A 17665-nucleotide genomic window follows, 5' to 3' on the forward strand; every position below is an offset into this window, starting at 1 on the left:
CAACTGGTGGGATTTGTTATGTCACAAATTTTAACACACTGTCTAATAAATACAAACGACAATGAACTGAAGACAATGTGGCAGTAACACAACAGATCGCTTAAAGATATTGCACATGCATGAACCAATCAGTGTTGCCAATTGTTATTTATAATTCATCAGCCCTTACTTTTGAACCTTTTGCCTCGTACATAAACATTTTCTGAAGTCTACTTATATGCTTTCATCAGACCTGTGATATTTAACTCACCGACTGAAAAAATTGTTTAAATCTCAAAAATTAATGTAACAATTGTGAATCAATTTAACTTCTATTTATTTATAATTAATCACTAAAACATTACATATTTTGCAATATAAGTAATGTTACAGCTAGTTTTTTTTTTTTTCTGTAAGGTTTGAGCTAATAAACTCAGATTGAATTTTACTGATGAAAAATCCAAAAAACATATCTAGCTTATAAAAACTAAGATTTTTTAATTTCAAGATAAACAGAACTTTAATCAATCTTAAACTGCAATTTTAAAAGTCAACAAATAGTAATGCATGATTTTAACAATCAAGCGGGTAAAAGCCAAACTATGAAACTGTTATCTGTAATTACAGATATAGTGTAAGAAATGCAAGCAAAATTTGATAATGAAAATGGGCTGTATATTACAAACACTATCTTAAAGAAGTTTGCAAGAAAAAACAGATTATTTTTAAGTCCTAATGACATTTACAAAAATGAAATAATCATTATACCAAATAAAAACAAAAAACTGAATCAAAGACTATTATAAAGTCATCAAAATAATTTTTTCAAATTAAAATCTGCCTAACATGAATAATAATGTCACACTTGATATTGAAAACATTGTCTAACTTACTTTGAGCCTTACAGAAATAACCCCTAATTGAGCTATGACTGAAGAAAGTATGTAAGTACAGTATGATAAATTAGAAAGTATTACTAACAACATATTTTGCAGACAACCCAAAAATAGCAAAATGTGGAAAATTGTAGAAGGAACAAGAGGTTCCTTAAGAGAATTCGAGGCTCTTAAAGAGATGGAAAACTGTAAAGCAAAAGCTAGAATTCAGTAATAAGGGTGCTAATACAGCATTATAGCTTGCGGGTGGCCTTCTAATCGATTTTTTAGGATTACACAGGAATGACTCCCTGACACATTTAACATTTTCTTCAAGCATATGTGTATTGCATAGAATCATATGTGTTATTTCATCTTACCTAATTGGTTTTTTATACTTTTTTTTAACATCCCCAAGGCCCCACCGATTAGACATAAATCGGTCGCCTCAGGGTGTCATGGCAGCAGCCTGCCCCAATCCAGAGGCCACCCACCAGGGTTCTCCCTGGATCACAAACTACCGACTACCTCTTCTGGGCAGCCAAGACGTCCCCCCTCAGAAGGGCTACTCATCCCCATTCCTATCCTACACTATTAATACACAATTAATATCTAATACTATCCTACACGCTTAATACATAACCGTAGATCATAATCATAATCACAGCAAATATAAATGACAAAAGGAAGAAAGAGTCCAGCGGCAAGCACGCAATGGAGCCACGGAACAGAAAAAGATGATCACAAGCGATCATCCTACCAGCACTGGGACCTCCCTGGTACTCCGAGTGCCTCCTGCGCTGCCTCATTCACAAAGCACATCACGTATCTTGACAGCATGGATTGCAGACATCTTCTTCCAAAAATCATACTACTGGGGGGATAATCCCCTTAGGCACTTGATCTGGTCCTCAAACACCTCTCAATGACCTGTTCGTGCATTTTCCTGAACGTGCTGAGAAGACAGATTGAACTAAACGCTCCAGGGGCATCTATGTCCCTCCCAGAGTTCAGTATCAACACCAACCTGGTCGCCCTCCAACACTCCAGGAAGACTCCGCGCATGCACGCACTGTTGAAGCAGTTGAGGATGGTATATGAAAACTCCATGGACACCAACCCCTGGTATCCCATCTAAGCCTGAGCTTTTCCTGGGTCTAACAATAAAGCACCAGGTAGCAATGGTATTGCAATGAAAATACATTAGCTATATCGTTAAAGATTCATAGAATAAATTATTCAATTATTATCCTATTAGCCTCATGTCAACTGTACATAAGATATTAATAAAATTAACTCAATATTGAATTATAGAAGATTTAGATAGACATCAGATAAGACTGGTTATGGTTCTTGTTGATTATAGAAAAGCTGTACTGAAATGGAGTTATGTTCAATCCATTAGAAGATGAGAATGTTAGTAAAAAATTCATAAACATTATTACAGTGATTCAGAGATAGTAAAACAAAGGTAATGATGGACAGGTGGCCTTACTCTAATATACATAGTACAACAAAGTGACCCATTGTCAGCCTCTTTGTTTTACAGCTTATTTGAAAGAGTATTAAATCTCTCCACTGGAAAAACTATGACATTAATATATGGTGGAAAAAATCAGTCATTTAAGATTCACATGATTTGATATTATTTGCCTAATGAGATATGCTGAAAGTGATGATACTAGTATTTGAGAGTGATTGAAATCAGATTAATTATCAACAATCATGAAACTGTTTTGACAATCAATTCTGTTAATAAAACACTAAATAAATATTCATAAAAAATGTTAAGTTGGGTTTCAGAGAGCATGTTTAGGACAGTTGATAGTTCTAAATATACTGAGGAAGACAAGTTAGAAATAGAAAAAATTAATTATTTTGGCAGAAGTACTGACTGTTGAAATATGCAATAAATAAAAACAGTATAAGCTTTAAGAAGAGTCAGGTACTGGAATTTTGTGTCATGCCCAGTCTTCATTATGATGCAAAAGCCTAGTCTTACACAAGGAACTTGTTAGATTACAAACACCAAAAAAGCTATGGTAGTTAATTGGAAGAATAAGGAATGTTATTACAGGAGTATGAACAGGAATAAATGATATAATCAGTCTTCACATGAAATTGGCAATTTACTTACACATTTTACAATTAAAAAAAATTATAAATATTTTATGCAACATTATTTTATTCATACACTAACTAAAGACTTACTTAGCAAAGTATGTGCCCAAGTTACTTCAGGATTGTGACCGCGAACAGCGCAATCAAGAGAAACAGTTCCACCTTGTACTACACGTCGAACAACATCAGTAGGTGAAAGGAACTCCAATTCTGAGCTGGACTCTGGCCTGGCATGAACTCGCAACCACCCACCAGAGCTATGTCGCACTCGTACCTTGCTGAACACTTCATTGGTACCCACACACCTAGGCAATTTAAAATAAAGATTCATCAAAACATGGGGGAAAAAAATGCTATCACCACTCTTTCCTTTGCAGTTGTATTATACCTCACACGAAAAAAAAATATTTATATATTATATACGGGTGGCTGAAAAGTAACTTACACCCTCTATGTATTTTTATAATTGAGATTACTGAATATTGCTACAGCATTCTTCCTCTTACTGAGGGGCTACTTCCATGAATGTATATTTCACTCTTTTTGATTGTTTGGTGGGGGTTTGAGTTACCAAACCAATGGTCATCTGACATCATTTTAAAAAGCTCAACGAGATTAGAAAAATGATATAATTAAAACCAAATCGCCCAATCCAAAATGGCGGCCAACAATGCGTTTGTTTCAGATAGCTAGAACTACGGCTGTATGCTCCCCTTTAACTTTTTTGTTATTTGAAGTATCCCAATTCTCTCTAATCTTCTCCAATAAGAGAAGCCCTGACTAAGCCCCAGTTTACAGTATTTGGCCTTCAGGAGTGGTGTGGGGCAGGCGTGTCCCAAATGTTCAAAAGGGATGTATGGTCATATGATATGTTGTTTTTAAATCTTTGCAATACAAATAAAACAGTATAAAAAAACTTAAATTCTGACTATTTAAACCAAAATGGCGATCACAAGTATCATTAAATTAATTAAAAACTGAAAAAATTAACTAACATTTTTCAAACACTTCTTTTAATTAAACTTACAATCTTCAAGAATTTAATTTAATTTAAATAAATAACAGTTTGTGATTTAATTACTTTTTAAAGTGTAATTAATTCTATCTTTTATTTTTAAAAAAAGAGCTATAATCTTGTGAATTAAAAATACTGCCCAAAAAAAATTGTCTCTGTTAAAAAATTTTATTGCTCCTCATCTCATATTAAATGTTCAAAAACTGACCTTCCTGTTCCTCTATGCAGTAATAAAATTGCTGCTTGAAAGCTTCTCTCACACACTATGAAAAGTTTCTGGTAAAATCTTCCTACATTCTATCTCAATGCACACCCTAAATTCCTCAAGAGATGTTGGGTGTGAGCTATAAATGATTGATTTTAAATGCCTCCACAGGAAGAAATCAAGGGGATTCAGGTCAGATGACCTGGTTGTCAATATTACCATCATGTCAACCTATCCAACGATTCAACAAATTTCTCATGTTGCAAGTGTAGTGCAAGGAATCACTATCTATCTATTAAAATACATTTTCTTTCATGAATAAAGGTTGTTGTTTGGTCTACAAGCTATTTCAATCACATTGTTGAGAACTGCTTGTTCAACAAAACATGGTACAAATCACAATCTCTAAATTATTGACAAATGGTCCAAGAAGTGTATCGCCTATTATTCCGGACCGTACATTTTACTGCTGTGATTGCTGGGTATGACTTTTACGATACCACTGAGTGTTTTCTTGGGACCAGTACCTACTATTATATCTGTTAACAGCTCCATAAAAAAATAATGAGGCTTTGTCAGTGAACAATACGTTTATGCAAGTAATAGTTCTTGCTGTTAATTTCTGTGTCAAAATTTCACTGACTTCAACCTTCCCATCAAAGTCATCTTGAAAGAAAGAGTATTTAAATCTCTCCAATAGAAAACTATGACATTAATATATAGTGGAAAAAATCAGCCATTTAAGATTCACATATGATTTAATATTATTATTTGACAGATCATGAGATATGCTGGAAGTGATGATACTAGTATTCGAGAGTGATAGAAATCAGATTAATTATCAACAATCATGAAACTGTTTTGACGGTCAATTCTGTTAATAAAACTAAACAAATATTTATAAAAAATGTCAAGTTATGTTGGGTTTCAGAGAGCATGTTTAGGACAGTTGATAGATCTAAATATACTGAGAAGACAAGTAGAAATAGAAAAAAATAATTATTTTGGCAGAAGAAATGATTTTTGAAATATATGATAAAGAAAAACAGTATAAGCTTTATACTGTTTTGAGAAGTGTCAATTTCTGGAATGGTTTATGCCCAGCCTTCATTTAAAAACTGAAAACTTAAGTCTTATTAAAAAACATAAGTACTTATACTAATTGAAACTTGTGTAGATGGTGTTTATGTTTTCTTAATACTTTTTGCACTGATCAACTACGAGAGATAAATTATTATTTTATGCAATCGCTCCTCCAGATTGTTGATTATTACAAAGATTTCTGCTAATATTTCTTTTTCAATAATTTCATCTGTACTGGATTCACCAGGTTTTTTATCATCCAAAATACTACCAGTGCATTGAAATTTTTCTATTAAATTAGTGACTGTAATCCTGCAAATTATATGATAAGATACTGGGCATTAAATGTATTAGTATGATTTCATTTCTCCAAATAAAAATACTATTTTAACTCTTTTTTGAATTAAAAAAAACATTGTTTTTTACCAAAGAGTTTTTTTTTACATTACGGTTTTTTAACTACGTTAAAAAACAAAACCAAGTTTCTAAGTCAGTTTAAATTCTTTTAATCTAAATTAAGTTTTTTATAAATTTTGATTTTTTAATCTCTTTTACCTTTTTTTATTTCTTAACTTTCATAATTTAAACTTTTTTTAAATTTAATAAAAAAAAAACATAAAAACCTGAACCGAAAATAACACTAATGCAGTTACATTTCTATATCTGTTAGCTTTCTTTCTTTTTCCTGTTTAGTCTCCGGTAACTACCGTTTAGATAATTCTTCAGAGGATGAATGAGGATGATATGTATGAGTGTGAATGAAATGTAGTCTTGTACATTCTCAGTTCGACCATACCTGAGATGTGTGGTTAATTGAAACCCAACCACCAAAGAACACTGGTATCCACGATCTAGTATTCAAGTCCATGTAAAAATAGCTGGCTTTACTTGGATTTGAATGCTGGAACTCTCTACTTCCAAATCTGCTGATTTGGGAAGAAGTGTTCACCACTAGACCAACCCGGTGGGTCCCATATCTGTTAGCTACATATAACAAAAACAACAATGAATATAAATTTTGTAAAATCTAAGCTACCAATGTTTAACTGATAATCAGCCATTGTTGACACTTTCAACTTATGAAATGTAAAGTTTCTTATGAAATAAAATTTTAATTTTAAATGAATAAATTAATTATTTATAAATTCGAGATTAATTTTAATTAAAGAAGTACTCCCTGCCCCCCGATGGCTGAATTTCAAATTGACACTTACCGAGTTAGCCTATTTTTTGGGAGAAAATTTCCAAAGAGAGAATCAGGATACCTCAAATAACAAAAAAATTAAAGGAACATATACAACTTATGTTCAAGCTATCTGAAACAAACACATTTTGGCTGCCATTATTGACTGTGCGATCAGAATTTAGTTTTAATTATATCATATTTCTGTCTCATTGAGCTCTTTAAAATGATATATCAAATGACCATTTGAAATTTTTCAATCGCTCCCAACCATCTAAAAACCAAAAAGAGTCAATATAAAATCATTGAAGTAACCCCTCAGTACAAGGAGGAATGTTGCAAACTGCATGCAGTTATCAAAGATATCAAAATCAGATAGAGGTGAGCGTATATAAATTTTCAGCCACCCAGTATAAATATATTTATACGTACATTACATTAAAAAGAAAAAAATCACAACCTAGTAGCCAAATGGAGTCTCAATATACTAATATTTACTTTCTGAAGTTACTGTCATGACTAAACTAGTACATTCTCATACTGTACAAATGATATCTTTTCACAGTGTGTAAATACAGTTTACTTCTAAACAACATTATATTATTATAACTTTATTTAAAAAACAATATGGGCTTATAAAAGCAAGCCAACATTAAAAACTATCCAAAAAAATTTAACTTATAACCCAACACTTAATTTTCCATTTTCATCATATTCATTATCATTCATTAAACTATTAAATAAATAAGAAAGAACTATTTTACAGACACATCCAAAACAAACCATAAAATTTTGAACGTAAATAGAATCGCAAGAATTTTCTCGTAAGAAAAATTGTAAAATCTACCAAAATATTTTCAGATATTGAAAAGATAAGCTGATACACAAATCTGTAAATAAATGTCAAGCTAAAAACAACTTATGATTTATGGAATAAATCAAGTCCACAAAGATATTTAGATGAAAATGGGAAAGTCATACACAAGATTCCAAAAATCTTATTAAAAAAGGAACACTATTTTCCTCCAGAAGCTTGTTTTCTAGTATCATTTTGCAAATTAAACTGATAAAACTTTGACACTGTTAAAAGATTTCTTTTTTATAAATGAACATTAAATGTGGAAACATGATTCATGTAATCAAACTTTCTTGTGATTATCATAAGAAAGAACAAAGAAATGTTCATCTTTATAAACAATTTTGTTATGATGTAACATTAAAAACAGTAGGGAACATAAAAACAAAATTTTTAACACAATATAAAAAAATATTCATTTGTTTAACTGTTAAATCCTACACGCATTAAGAAATTACTGAAACACATCTTCGCTCAATTCTTAAGAATTACTTCATTATTCTATTAGGGATAAAAGTAAACAAGTGTGATGAAAAACATTGAAAATTCCAATTCAGTAAATTAGGGAAACAAGAAATTTGTTTATCTTATTTAAATATATTTATTTTCCTTCATTGCCTTTAGTCTAAAAATAGGCAATCGACCATATCCATCGCTTTAAACATGTTCAGAAAGAAAAAATCTAGAAAACGTAGTTATTAAAAAAGCAATAAATTTTAACTGTTCAGAATAAATGTGATTGATAATATTTAATTGTATGAAATATAAAAAATTCACCTAGCAAACAAAACTATCTGCTCATGGTAGCGAACTATGAGCAGAGGAACCTGAAAAATATAATAACAAATATAAGTATTCGGCGGAGAACATAATAAAGTTCACCACTAAGTACTAATATAAGTGAAAATCAAAGATGTTAAAACGAAGACGGTTCATATAATCTGTCCTTATTATACAACCAGTTTTTTAATTTCTATTGCATAAATTTTATTCCTTCAAAATATAAATTTAAAAATAGGTTTCATATTTTATTATGTATTTACTCTTATACTTGCCTGTATTCACCCTCATCACTTGGATCAGCATTGTTTATCAAAAGGACGCCTGAGCTTAATGTTACATATCTGAAAAAAGATCATTTATTATTAATTAACACAGTTTAATAGTAAAATAAACAGTTCTGTTAAAAAAAATTCATACAGAAAATCATCTGAATTATTTTTCAGATGATTTAAAATCATCTGTTATTAAATGACCACTAAAATCACAACTGATATTGAGTACCACAAATAATGAATTCATCAACTTGAACATCACACTACCACACCAGTACTTTTATAATTGATCATTCACGATAGAAGAAATATGTAGTCGTAGTATTATTAGCCTTCTTAATCAGGGAAAAAATAAAAACAAAAAAACATCTCAAATGTAAATGAAAATTAAGATAGTAAAAATGCAATAACAGATTTGCATCCAAAAGAAATGTTTAATCAAGACTAAACTGCAAACCAAGAGAATTGATTGGGGCCCTTAAGAAATGGAAGAACAAGACCGATACGAGGTTTACACAACCTCCATTTTTTTTTATGGAGGTTGACTGATACCTCCATAAAAAATTATTCATCTTAAAGATGAAGACTTTTTTATCTATCATATGTATATTTTCTACATTCAAGATTATGCTAGTCTAATCAGGCAGCCAGTAAACTAGCTACGGATACCAAAATGCTTGAGTGAAAACAAAAATTTATGCACTCAATTAATGCCAAATCAGTTAGTATTCGCTACAAATCTGATATCAATCAGAAAATTAAAATACAACTAAGACCCATTTAAATATTACAAACTTACATATATAAATTTATTATCTGTAAAAGCGTAAATGATATATTAAAAAAAAATTGTAAAATTTACCTATGGTTTTGAGGTAGAGGAACGGAATCGCGTTCCCAAGTGATGATAGGTGGTGGAGTAGATTCGATGTGACACTGTAACCGTACCGGATCACCATGCAGTACAGTCAAATTTGCTGGAGATTCAGCAAATTCATGGGCGATAGCTGTTAAAACAAAAAAATTTATAATAATAAAAATAAACATAAGATGATTTTAATAAATATACAATAAATTTAACTATAATATTGTTAATAGGAATAAAGATGTAATTATCATATATCTGTCTGCCGTAAGAGATAGATACCTACCACAATGTCTGTCTCCATTCTCCTCTATATTCAGTCAACTTCAGTTACAGATCATTCAATTTCTTTTAATATCATCTATATTAATAATTTTTTCTAACTACCTGTTTGCAATGCTTTAATTAACCTTTAGCCTCAGATATAACTGTAACATCAATTTGAATACTGTAAATATAACCATAAAAATCTGATGCAGGCACTACATGACTTCCTTGTACGCCAATTAAATTACATATACACATTTTTTTTTTAAAATGAAAAGTACATAAAATTTTATTTCATTAATAACGTCTGATATTTTATAGTAATTTTTTCTTTATTGTTATTATTGAAATATTAATCATAATTATTTTTTAGAATCAGTGGTTAATAATTATTATTAATAAATCATTATATTTAAATTAAAAACAAAAAAAAATTTAAAACAAAGAAGGAGATTAAGTCTGATTCGAACCAACGTGCCTTCCCCTTATAAGATCCAAATATGTCATTAATTAAAATTTTATTTGGCTATAAGTCTGGAACCAATGAAAATAAGTACCACTTATGATATATCGTTGAAAAGCCCTCACTGAGGGCTTATTACTGCAGTTAAGAAAAAGTCCAAAATCCAAATATTTTGGATTTTGGACTTTTTTAATTTGATGTCGGCAAACTTTTTTTTCTGATGGAAAGGCTCCTTACTCGCTTAAGTTCACTTCTTATCTTTATCTTACTTCATTCATCCTTTGTAATTTTACTTTCCCCTAAATAACAAAATTTTCATATTTCTGGAATAGTATGATCACCAACTACTTCAGATCAAAGAATATCACTGAATTCCAATTCTTTTTCATTCGACCACAAAAAAATATTACAAATGATTAATGTAATGTACAATTACGAATATAGGTAATCTTTTAAAAAGTATTGAAAATCATTAAACCTACACAAGAAGTCTACAGTTCAATATAATTTGTTGTAGCTAGCTAATATTAAACATTTTCCATTTTCAAAAGGTAAAAGATATGCAAAATAAACTTCAGGATATATGGTATCTACATTTCACAGTGAAATGATTAATATGAAACAATAAAGAAATTAAAATATTAACACAAAAAATGTAGTAAAATCTAATTCAAATTTATACATGCATGCTATAAATATGACGATAATATGTTATTTATATGCGAATGAGCATACATATTTGTAGGATGCGACTTACCGCTATAGGTTGCTATAGGTATTATGAATTACTCGATGAATCTTAAATTGGTAATTGAACAACTAAGTAGTTAAAAAAATATGATTAATTTTTATATATACAATATGCGAGGTCTGTAAATAAAGGAATGAGACTTGTTCAGAAAAACCTTTTATTTACAATCCAATTATACATGACTCTATCACCTCTGAAATAGTTCCCTTAGGAAGCCACGCAACACTTCAAATGGTTTTTCCACTCTTCATAGCAGTGTTGGAACTCAGTAACTGGAATATGTTTCAGATGGTCGGTTACATCTTTTTAATGTTTTCTGCTGTTCCAAAATGGTGTCCTTTGAGGTGTTTTTTTTTTTTTTTAAATCGGTAACAGGAAAAAGTTGCAGGGACTCAATTCAGGTGAATAAGGTGGTCGAGGAACTACAGGAATGTTTTTCTTTTCCAAAAACTCAATAATTAAGAGTGTAGTGTGACAAGGGGCATTGTCTTGATGCAGCATCCAGTTATCTTTGATGGCCGGTCTCACGCGGGCAACTCTTTTCCGCAGTCTTTCAAGAATTTCTTTGTAAACATATTGATTTACAGTCTGTCCTGTACGCAAAAACTCCTTATGGACAATGCCATTACTATCGAAGAAATAAATTAGAACGGTTTTGATTTGATTTATGATGCAGCATCATGACAATGCACCTTGTCACAACAGTGCACTCTCAATTAATAAGTTTTTGGCAAAGAAAAACATTCCTGCAGTTTCTCGACCACCTTATTCACCTGACTTGAGTCTCTGCGACTTTTTCCTGTTCCCGACTTTAAACTCCTCAAAGGACACCATTTTGGAACAGTAGATAATGTAAAAAAAATGGTCGGTTTGTAAACCGACCATTTGAAGAATATTCCGGTTTTGAGTTCCAACACTGCTATGAAGAGTGGGAAAATCATTTGAAGTATTGTGTGACTTCCCAAGGGAACTATTTCAAAGGTGATATAAAAAAAAGGAATTAGTCTGATGTTTGTCTAGGAAGGCCAAGGAAATTATAGGAAAACCTTGATCAGAGTAGATTCATAAAGCGCAAAATTACAAGAGACCATGTATATGGATTGTAAATAAAACGTTTCCTGAAACAGTCTCATTACTTTATTTACAGACCTCATATAATTATAAATATATAATCTTACTTATTTTATATGTATATTTTTTTTTCAGACACCTAACCGATCATAAACCAGAACAACAATAAAAGTCCTAATTAAGGGTAATTACAGTTTAATGTAAATGCTAGAAATCGAAATTCAACCTTACATAATAAAGAAAGAAGAAAACAACGCATAGTATAAACTGGATACTGCCGACTTCAGTATCCAACTTTATTTTTACTTTTTCCGTTAACTGATGCGAGGGAACATCTTTCTTTTTCCAATTAAGTTTTCTAAAGGTACTTGTAATTATTTGAATTGAAGTCGAATTTTGTTAAGGATTTCAATTACGTTCACCAGACCATTGCGTAAACGTAAGTACGTTCTCCGCATCCAGAAAGAAGAAGGAGGTGATAGATAATACGATAACATCAGACTCTCCTTTTAAATTATTTACGCTTCGGGTGGATAAAACGAAAGAACGGGGCCGGAGAATCTATATGCGGCGCGTTTACGCCCTTATTAATGAACAAACGTGCGTATCACGCATGCGGTAATTTTCGGTCGGATCGTAACACGAAGAGGAGCGGACGAACTCGGCAACGGTGACGCGCTTCCGCCCGCCGCTTCACTCTATATACGTTATACATTTTGTGCGTAGCACTAACTACTCCCGCTACTATTGAATAAATTTCTTGTTAAGCGGAACGAACTGAGTTTAACCCCATCAATATTGCCGATTTTAATTTTTAGTTAATAATTAAATTTAAAAAACTTAAGTGAAGAACATTTAATTTATTTCTTCTTAAAAATAATTAATTATCGATAACAATGAAGAAACAGAAATGAAAACCAAATGACTCTTAGTAGTAATAATAATAATAAGCCGGTAAAACCGTTATAGCACAAAACTGTTACGTAGTTGCCACCGATCGACTCCGACCTTTCCAAAAGGCCTTATCGATCACTTTTATATCCCACTCGAATGCATAAAAACAACACCACGTGTTCCATCACGCAAGATAAGTTAAACGTGGCGCCGACATTCCATATAAAATAAAAAAAATTACAATTTAAAGAATTGAACCGGTGTAATTATCAAATCCGATAACTTCTCTTTTACCTTCACGTATAATATCAACAACGCAGGATAACGTTTCATATATTATAATTATAACGGTGCAGCGCACGATCATAATTATAATATAACTTATCTATTGAGCTCGTTGTAACCGCCGTTAATTATCGACTACGATCTAATGACAGCTGTTAGCAGATACCGCAAACCCAGAGTTAAAATTTAAATACCATTAGATTTAGATAAATCGATTCTGAATTCGCACATGACCGGTTTAAATGACACCACCCTTTAACCAATTTACAAGGCTTTACAAGTATGAATCTTGTGAACCTAAATCAATAGATATAAAAATATTAATAATTATTATCGTAAATAAATAATCTTTTAGTATATAACGCGTAAAGATCAGCGTAATATTCCACCGGTTAAATCTTTTGTAACCCGAACTTCTCCCGTATTTGTATAAAAAAAAATTAAAGAAAATCGTAACCCTTGAACGTAACAGGAACACAAAGCCATCGTAATAATAATATTAGACAAGAAAAAGAGCATATGAACGATCATATTAGTGTACGAGAATAAGAATACGAATGGAATAAATCTACAAACAATTGGATTTACAGTTTTGAATTAAACGTGAAACAAGGATGTTATAAATTAAGTTTTTTTTTAATTTTTAGCAACGATGTACCCCGACCGTAGGTCGGATCGATCAGAGATTATTTTTTTAATCTTGAAAAAATTATTTTTCAATATTTGAAAAATATTTTCAAATATTATTTTTCTCGCTCGAGAAAAAGCGAGAAAAATACTGTCAGAGACAGAAATACTAGTACTCTCCCCGTGTGACCGGCAAAGGTAGATCTACAGTAGCAGAACACTCTTGACGAATTTACGGATAGATAAATAACGTTAACGGTAATTAGTCTCACGATCCACATAATGAACGATTTTTCAATAGTTCAAGCGGAATTTCTACAATAGATCTTTTAGAATATAGATATGGTTAACACCTGTTAAAAAAATAATAAATTAAAAATACGTTAATCGAATAGAATTACAAATCGTAATTAAAACAGATCGTTCTAAAAATACTTACTTAAAACTCGCGTACCAATATTCGAATATTTTTCTTTAATTAACTTCTTGTTCGTCGAAATATTTCAGAAGTATTTAATCCACGGTATTTATCCAGATTCTGAGTAATGGCTTTTACGAAACAGGAAATAGATTACACTCAAAAAATAATAATAAGTGTTCTGCTCAAAGGCAGGTTTTCACATGGTCACCCTCTATTCTGCTCGATTCTGTGCCATCCGTTTCATTTTATAGTAACTTCCTTTCCTTTTTATATTGTCTATCATTTTCATTCGTCTCCGACCTCTTGCTTTCCTCCCCGTTACAATCCTTCCAATGCCGTCACCAACAGGCAGTCATGTGTCAGCCAGTGTCCCGACCAACTGCATTTTCTTCTTTTTATTATTTCGATAATCGCCCTCTCTTCTCCTACTCTACGAAGCACATCCTCATTCCGAACTCTCTCCGTCCAGCTGATCTTTTCCATCCTCCTCCAAACCCGCATTTCAAAGGCCTTGAATCTTCTCTCATCTCCCTTCCTAATAGTCCGTGTCTCTGCTCCATAAATGGCCACACTCTAAATTATAGACGCACTCAAAAAAAGTGATTCTGTAATTCTAAGTACTTTATCTTAAGAGATATATCGGGTAATTAAGTTAATTAACCATAATTAACCAATTATCACTGATTTTTACTAGGTCGAATTTACACAGCTTACCGAGCCTTTTCAAGAATGTAAGCAAAGAAAACTTAAAATATACCGGTGATTTTTTCATTTTAAAAATTTTTTTGGTTTATTAAACATATAATGATAATTTTACAATAAAACTTCATCATAAATTACCCCTACCCCAAGTAAAGAAATCTTACGTAACGTTTTTTTACGTATAACTATTTTTGTACTATGTAAGACTGACCAGTGCCAGGAAATTATTACAACTCTGTTGACAAGTTACTTTTTTAGACCTCCTGCCATTTTTAGTACAGAATAGAATAGAACGGAGAGAGAAAAATGAAAACAATTACTACAATTTAAAACATTATATTTCGTAATGTTTTCACGCTAAATTTTACTTTTCCAGCGATACAGGTAGAATAGCTATATTAAAGGGGGAAATATATTAAAAAAAACACGGAGTAAGTAGGGGCGAGTCACGTTAAAAACGAAGTACTTTTTGCAAATCTTTGCCTTTTAGGGTCCACCTAGACCAAAAAAAATTATATGCTTATGTTTGTAAATGCGTATGTCGCACTGCTTTTGGCCTTATACCTCATGATTGACCGGACCGATTTTCTTCAAATTTGGCTCAAATATTTTCTACGCATGGGGCATTGATCATATTAATTTCTTCTGAAAATCTGTTAAGGAGGTGTTAGGATATTGTGAAAAAGCTACATTTTTATTTTCTTCATAGCAATTTTTAAGAAAATTTTATTAAAGCATATTTAATACTTACAATGCAGGTATAGATAATCCAATTTAAAAAAAAAAATAAAACCCCTCCCCCACCTCTTAAAACTGAAAGAAATGTTTTTTTATTCGTTATGTCGCTTCAGTTTAAATATTTTTCAAAAGTTTTTTGGAAGCTTATACTACATATATAGAGCTATCCAGAAGTCTACAATCTTTTTAAATTATAAAATACAGAAACGTTTTTATTGCAACTTTTCTTTTTATTATTTTAACCTTTATCGCAGGGAGTGTAATATTTAGAGAAAGCTTTAACTAAGTAAATTTGTTAAGCATAACGTATATATATATATATATATATATCAAAAATCGCTACTTACACAAACACGTTGCACTGAAATATCAATAACACGAAAACTAAACGAGATATCAACAATCCAAGAACATGTGTATATACATATATATATACACTTAAGTCTGTTCAGAAGATAATCCATCATTTTTAATTACGCGCCAACGAAGATATTTACTGACGTGCGGTTGGCAGCGTTGTACTCCGCATAACATCCTCTGTAACCACATGTTCTTGGATTGTTGATATCTCGTTTAGTTTTCGTGTTATTGATATTTCAGTGCAACGTGTTTGTGTAAGTAGCGATTTTTGTAATGTGCGATTTTCGGGAGCGATGATACAACGTAAAATTTCGAATGAAACTAGGAAAAAATCTTTCACAGAAACGTTTCAACTTTTGAATTCGGCTTATGAAGATGACGCTCTGGGTCGTACGTAATGTTACGAATAGTTTTCACGATTTAAAATTGAAACGGTCACAGTCAGTTGAAGATGACCTCGACCAGGAACCGATGACAACTGCGTTCAGAAAATCAACGATCTGGTGCTTGCAAATTGTTGAATTGACTATCAGAGAAATTACAGAAGAGATTAGCATCTCGATCGGATCATGCCGTAACATTTTGAATGAAAAACTGACACGCATCAGTCGCAGCAAAGTTTGTTCCTCGTTTGATGACCGAACAGCAGAAAGAAGATCGAGTGAGCGTTTATCAGCAACTTCTTGAACAAACCGATGACGAAGAAACGCTCGTGCAAAGGATCATACGGGAGACGAAAGCCGAGTTTACGGCTACGAGATCGAGTCATAAGTTCAATCATCACAATATATATATATATATATATGTATATATACATTTTGTCCGAAACTCTTTTAATTTTTATTATTATAATAGCGGGGAAAGTCATGCAAACTTTACCAGTTTTTTAAATTATTCTTTGCCGAGAGACATTTAAAAAGAAGAAAGTATAATTTTTTAATACAGGTCTATAGATTTTTTCGTTTGTAAAAATCGGCTTTAAAAAAAAATTATTAATAAGAAACACTTTTATTACAGATATTTTCATCAAGAAAAGGGTGGGAGCAAGTGTTAAGATTTCATTTGTGCTAATTGTTATATCTGGTAGACAAAAAAAAAGTTCGGTCGAAAATATAACCATATAATTAATAATTTCTCCTAGATTCATTTCATTCACGTTGTCATAATCAGACGATTATTAATTCTTATTCCCTATATGTTCTCCTTTATTCGTGCCTCAATAATATTCACGCCGGTCAAAGTACTAAATTGAAAAAAATGACTACCTAGGTCTATATCGAAATAATCATACCGGCCTCGAGAAGTAAACGCATTACAAGCAAGAAAATAAAATAAATAAATAATCGATTTAGGTGTCTACCGATCTGAATTAATAACAAAGCTATATTCCGTATTTAATGAGAGGCCGATAATTTTTTTACCGTTCTATAGATTCAATAACAACAAAAATAATAGACCGACGTCAGACGGTTTTAAAATGTGTAACGGATTTATTTTGATTCTCTTTTGCTTTCACCGATAAACGAGTATATTTGTAGACTACACGATCGGAGAAAGTTTCAGAACGGTAAACTATCACCGCAATATATCCGTTTAAATAATTTTAAAAACCCAATTATATCAAATTACGTGTAACACTAAATTCCATTTTAAAATATATTACCGGATAATATCGTATCGTAATATTTTTGCGATACAATAATAAATGTAATAATAATAATATCCAACGTATTTCGGTTAACATCAATTTTCTTAACACGCAATTCTATTTTAACTATAAAAATACAACGGATAAACATTTCATTTTCTCGCTTTAATTAACTATTTAATATTTTTTTGTTATTCTGAG

The 17665-nt window shown here is 31.4% G+C and overlaps 1 protein-coding gene across 1 annotated transcript in view; it reads right to left on the bottom strand.

The window, feature by feature from the left end:
• LOC142330122 (protogenin-like) overlaps window positions 1-17665 on the bottom strand; it is a 473346-nt gene that overhangs the window by 41158 nt on the left and 414523 nt on the right. Inside the window, exons 4-6 of the mRNA XM_075375205.1 lie at window positions 9235-9379; window positions 8373-8441; window positions 3066-3280 (exon numbers count right to left, since the gene is read on the bottom strand). Coding sequence (XP_075231320.1) covers window positions 3066-3280; window positions 8373-8441; window positions 9235-9379 — 429 coding nt within the window. The remainder of the gene's footprint in view (window positions 1-3065; window positions 3281-8372; window positions 8442-9234; window positions 9380-17665) is intronic.

Source organism: Lycorma delicatula, chromosome 9 (genome assembly GCF_047948215.1).
Source record: "Lycorma delicatula isolate Av1 chromosome 9, ASM4794821v1, whole genome shotgun sequence".
Taxonomy (NCBI): domain Eukaryota; kingdom Metazoa; phylum Arthropoda; class Insecta; order Hemiptera; family Fulgoridae; genus Lycorma; species Lycorma delicatula.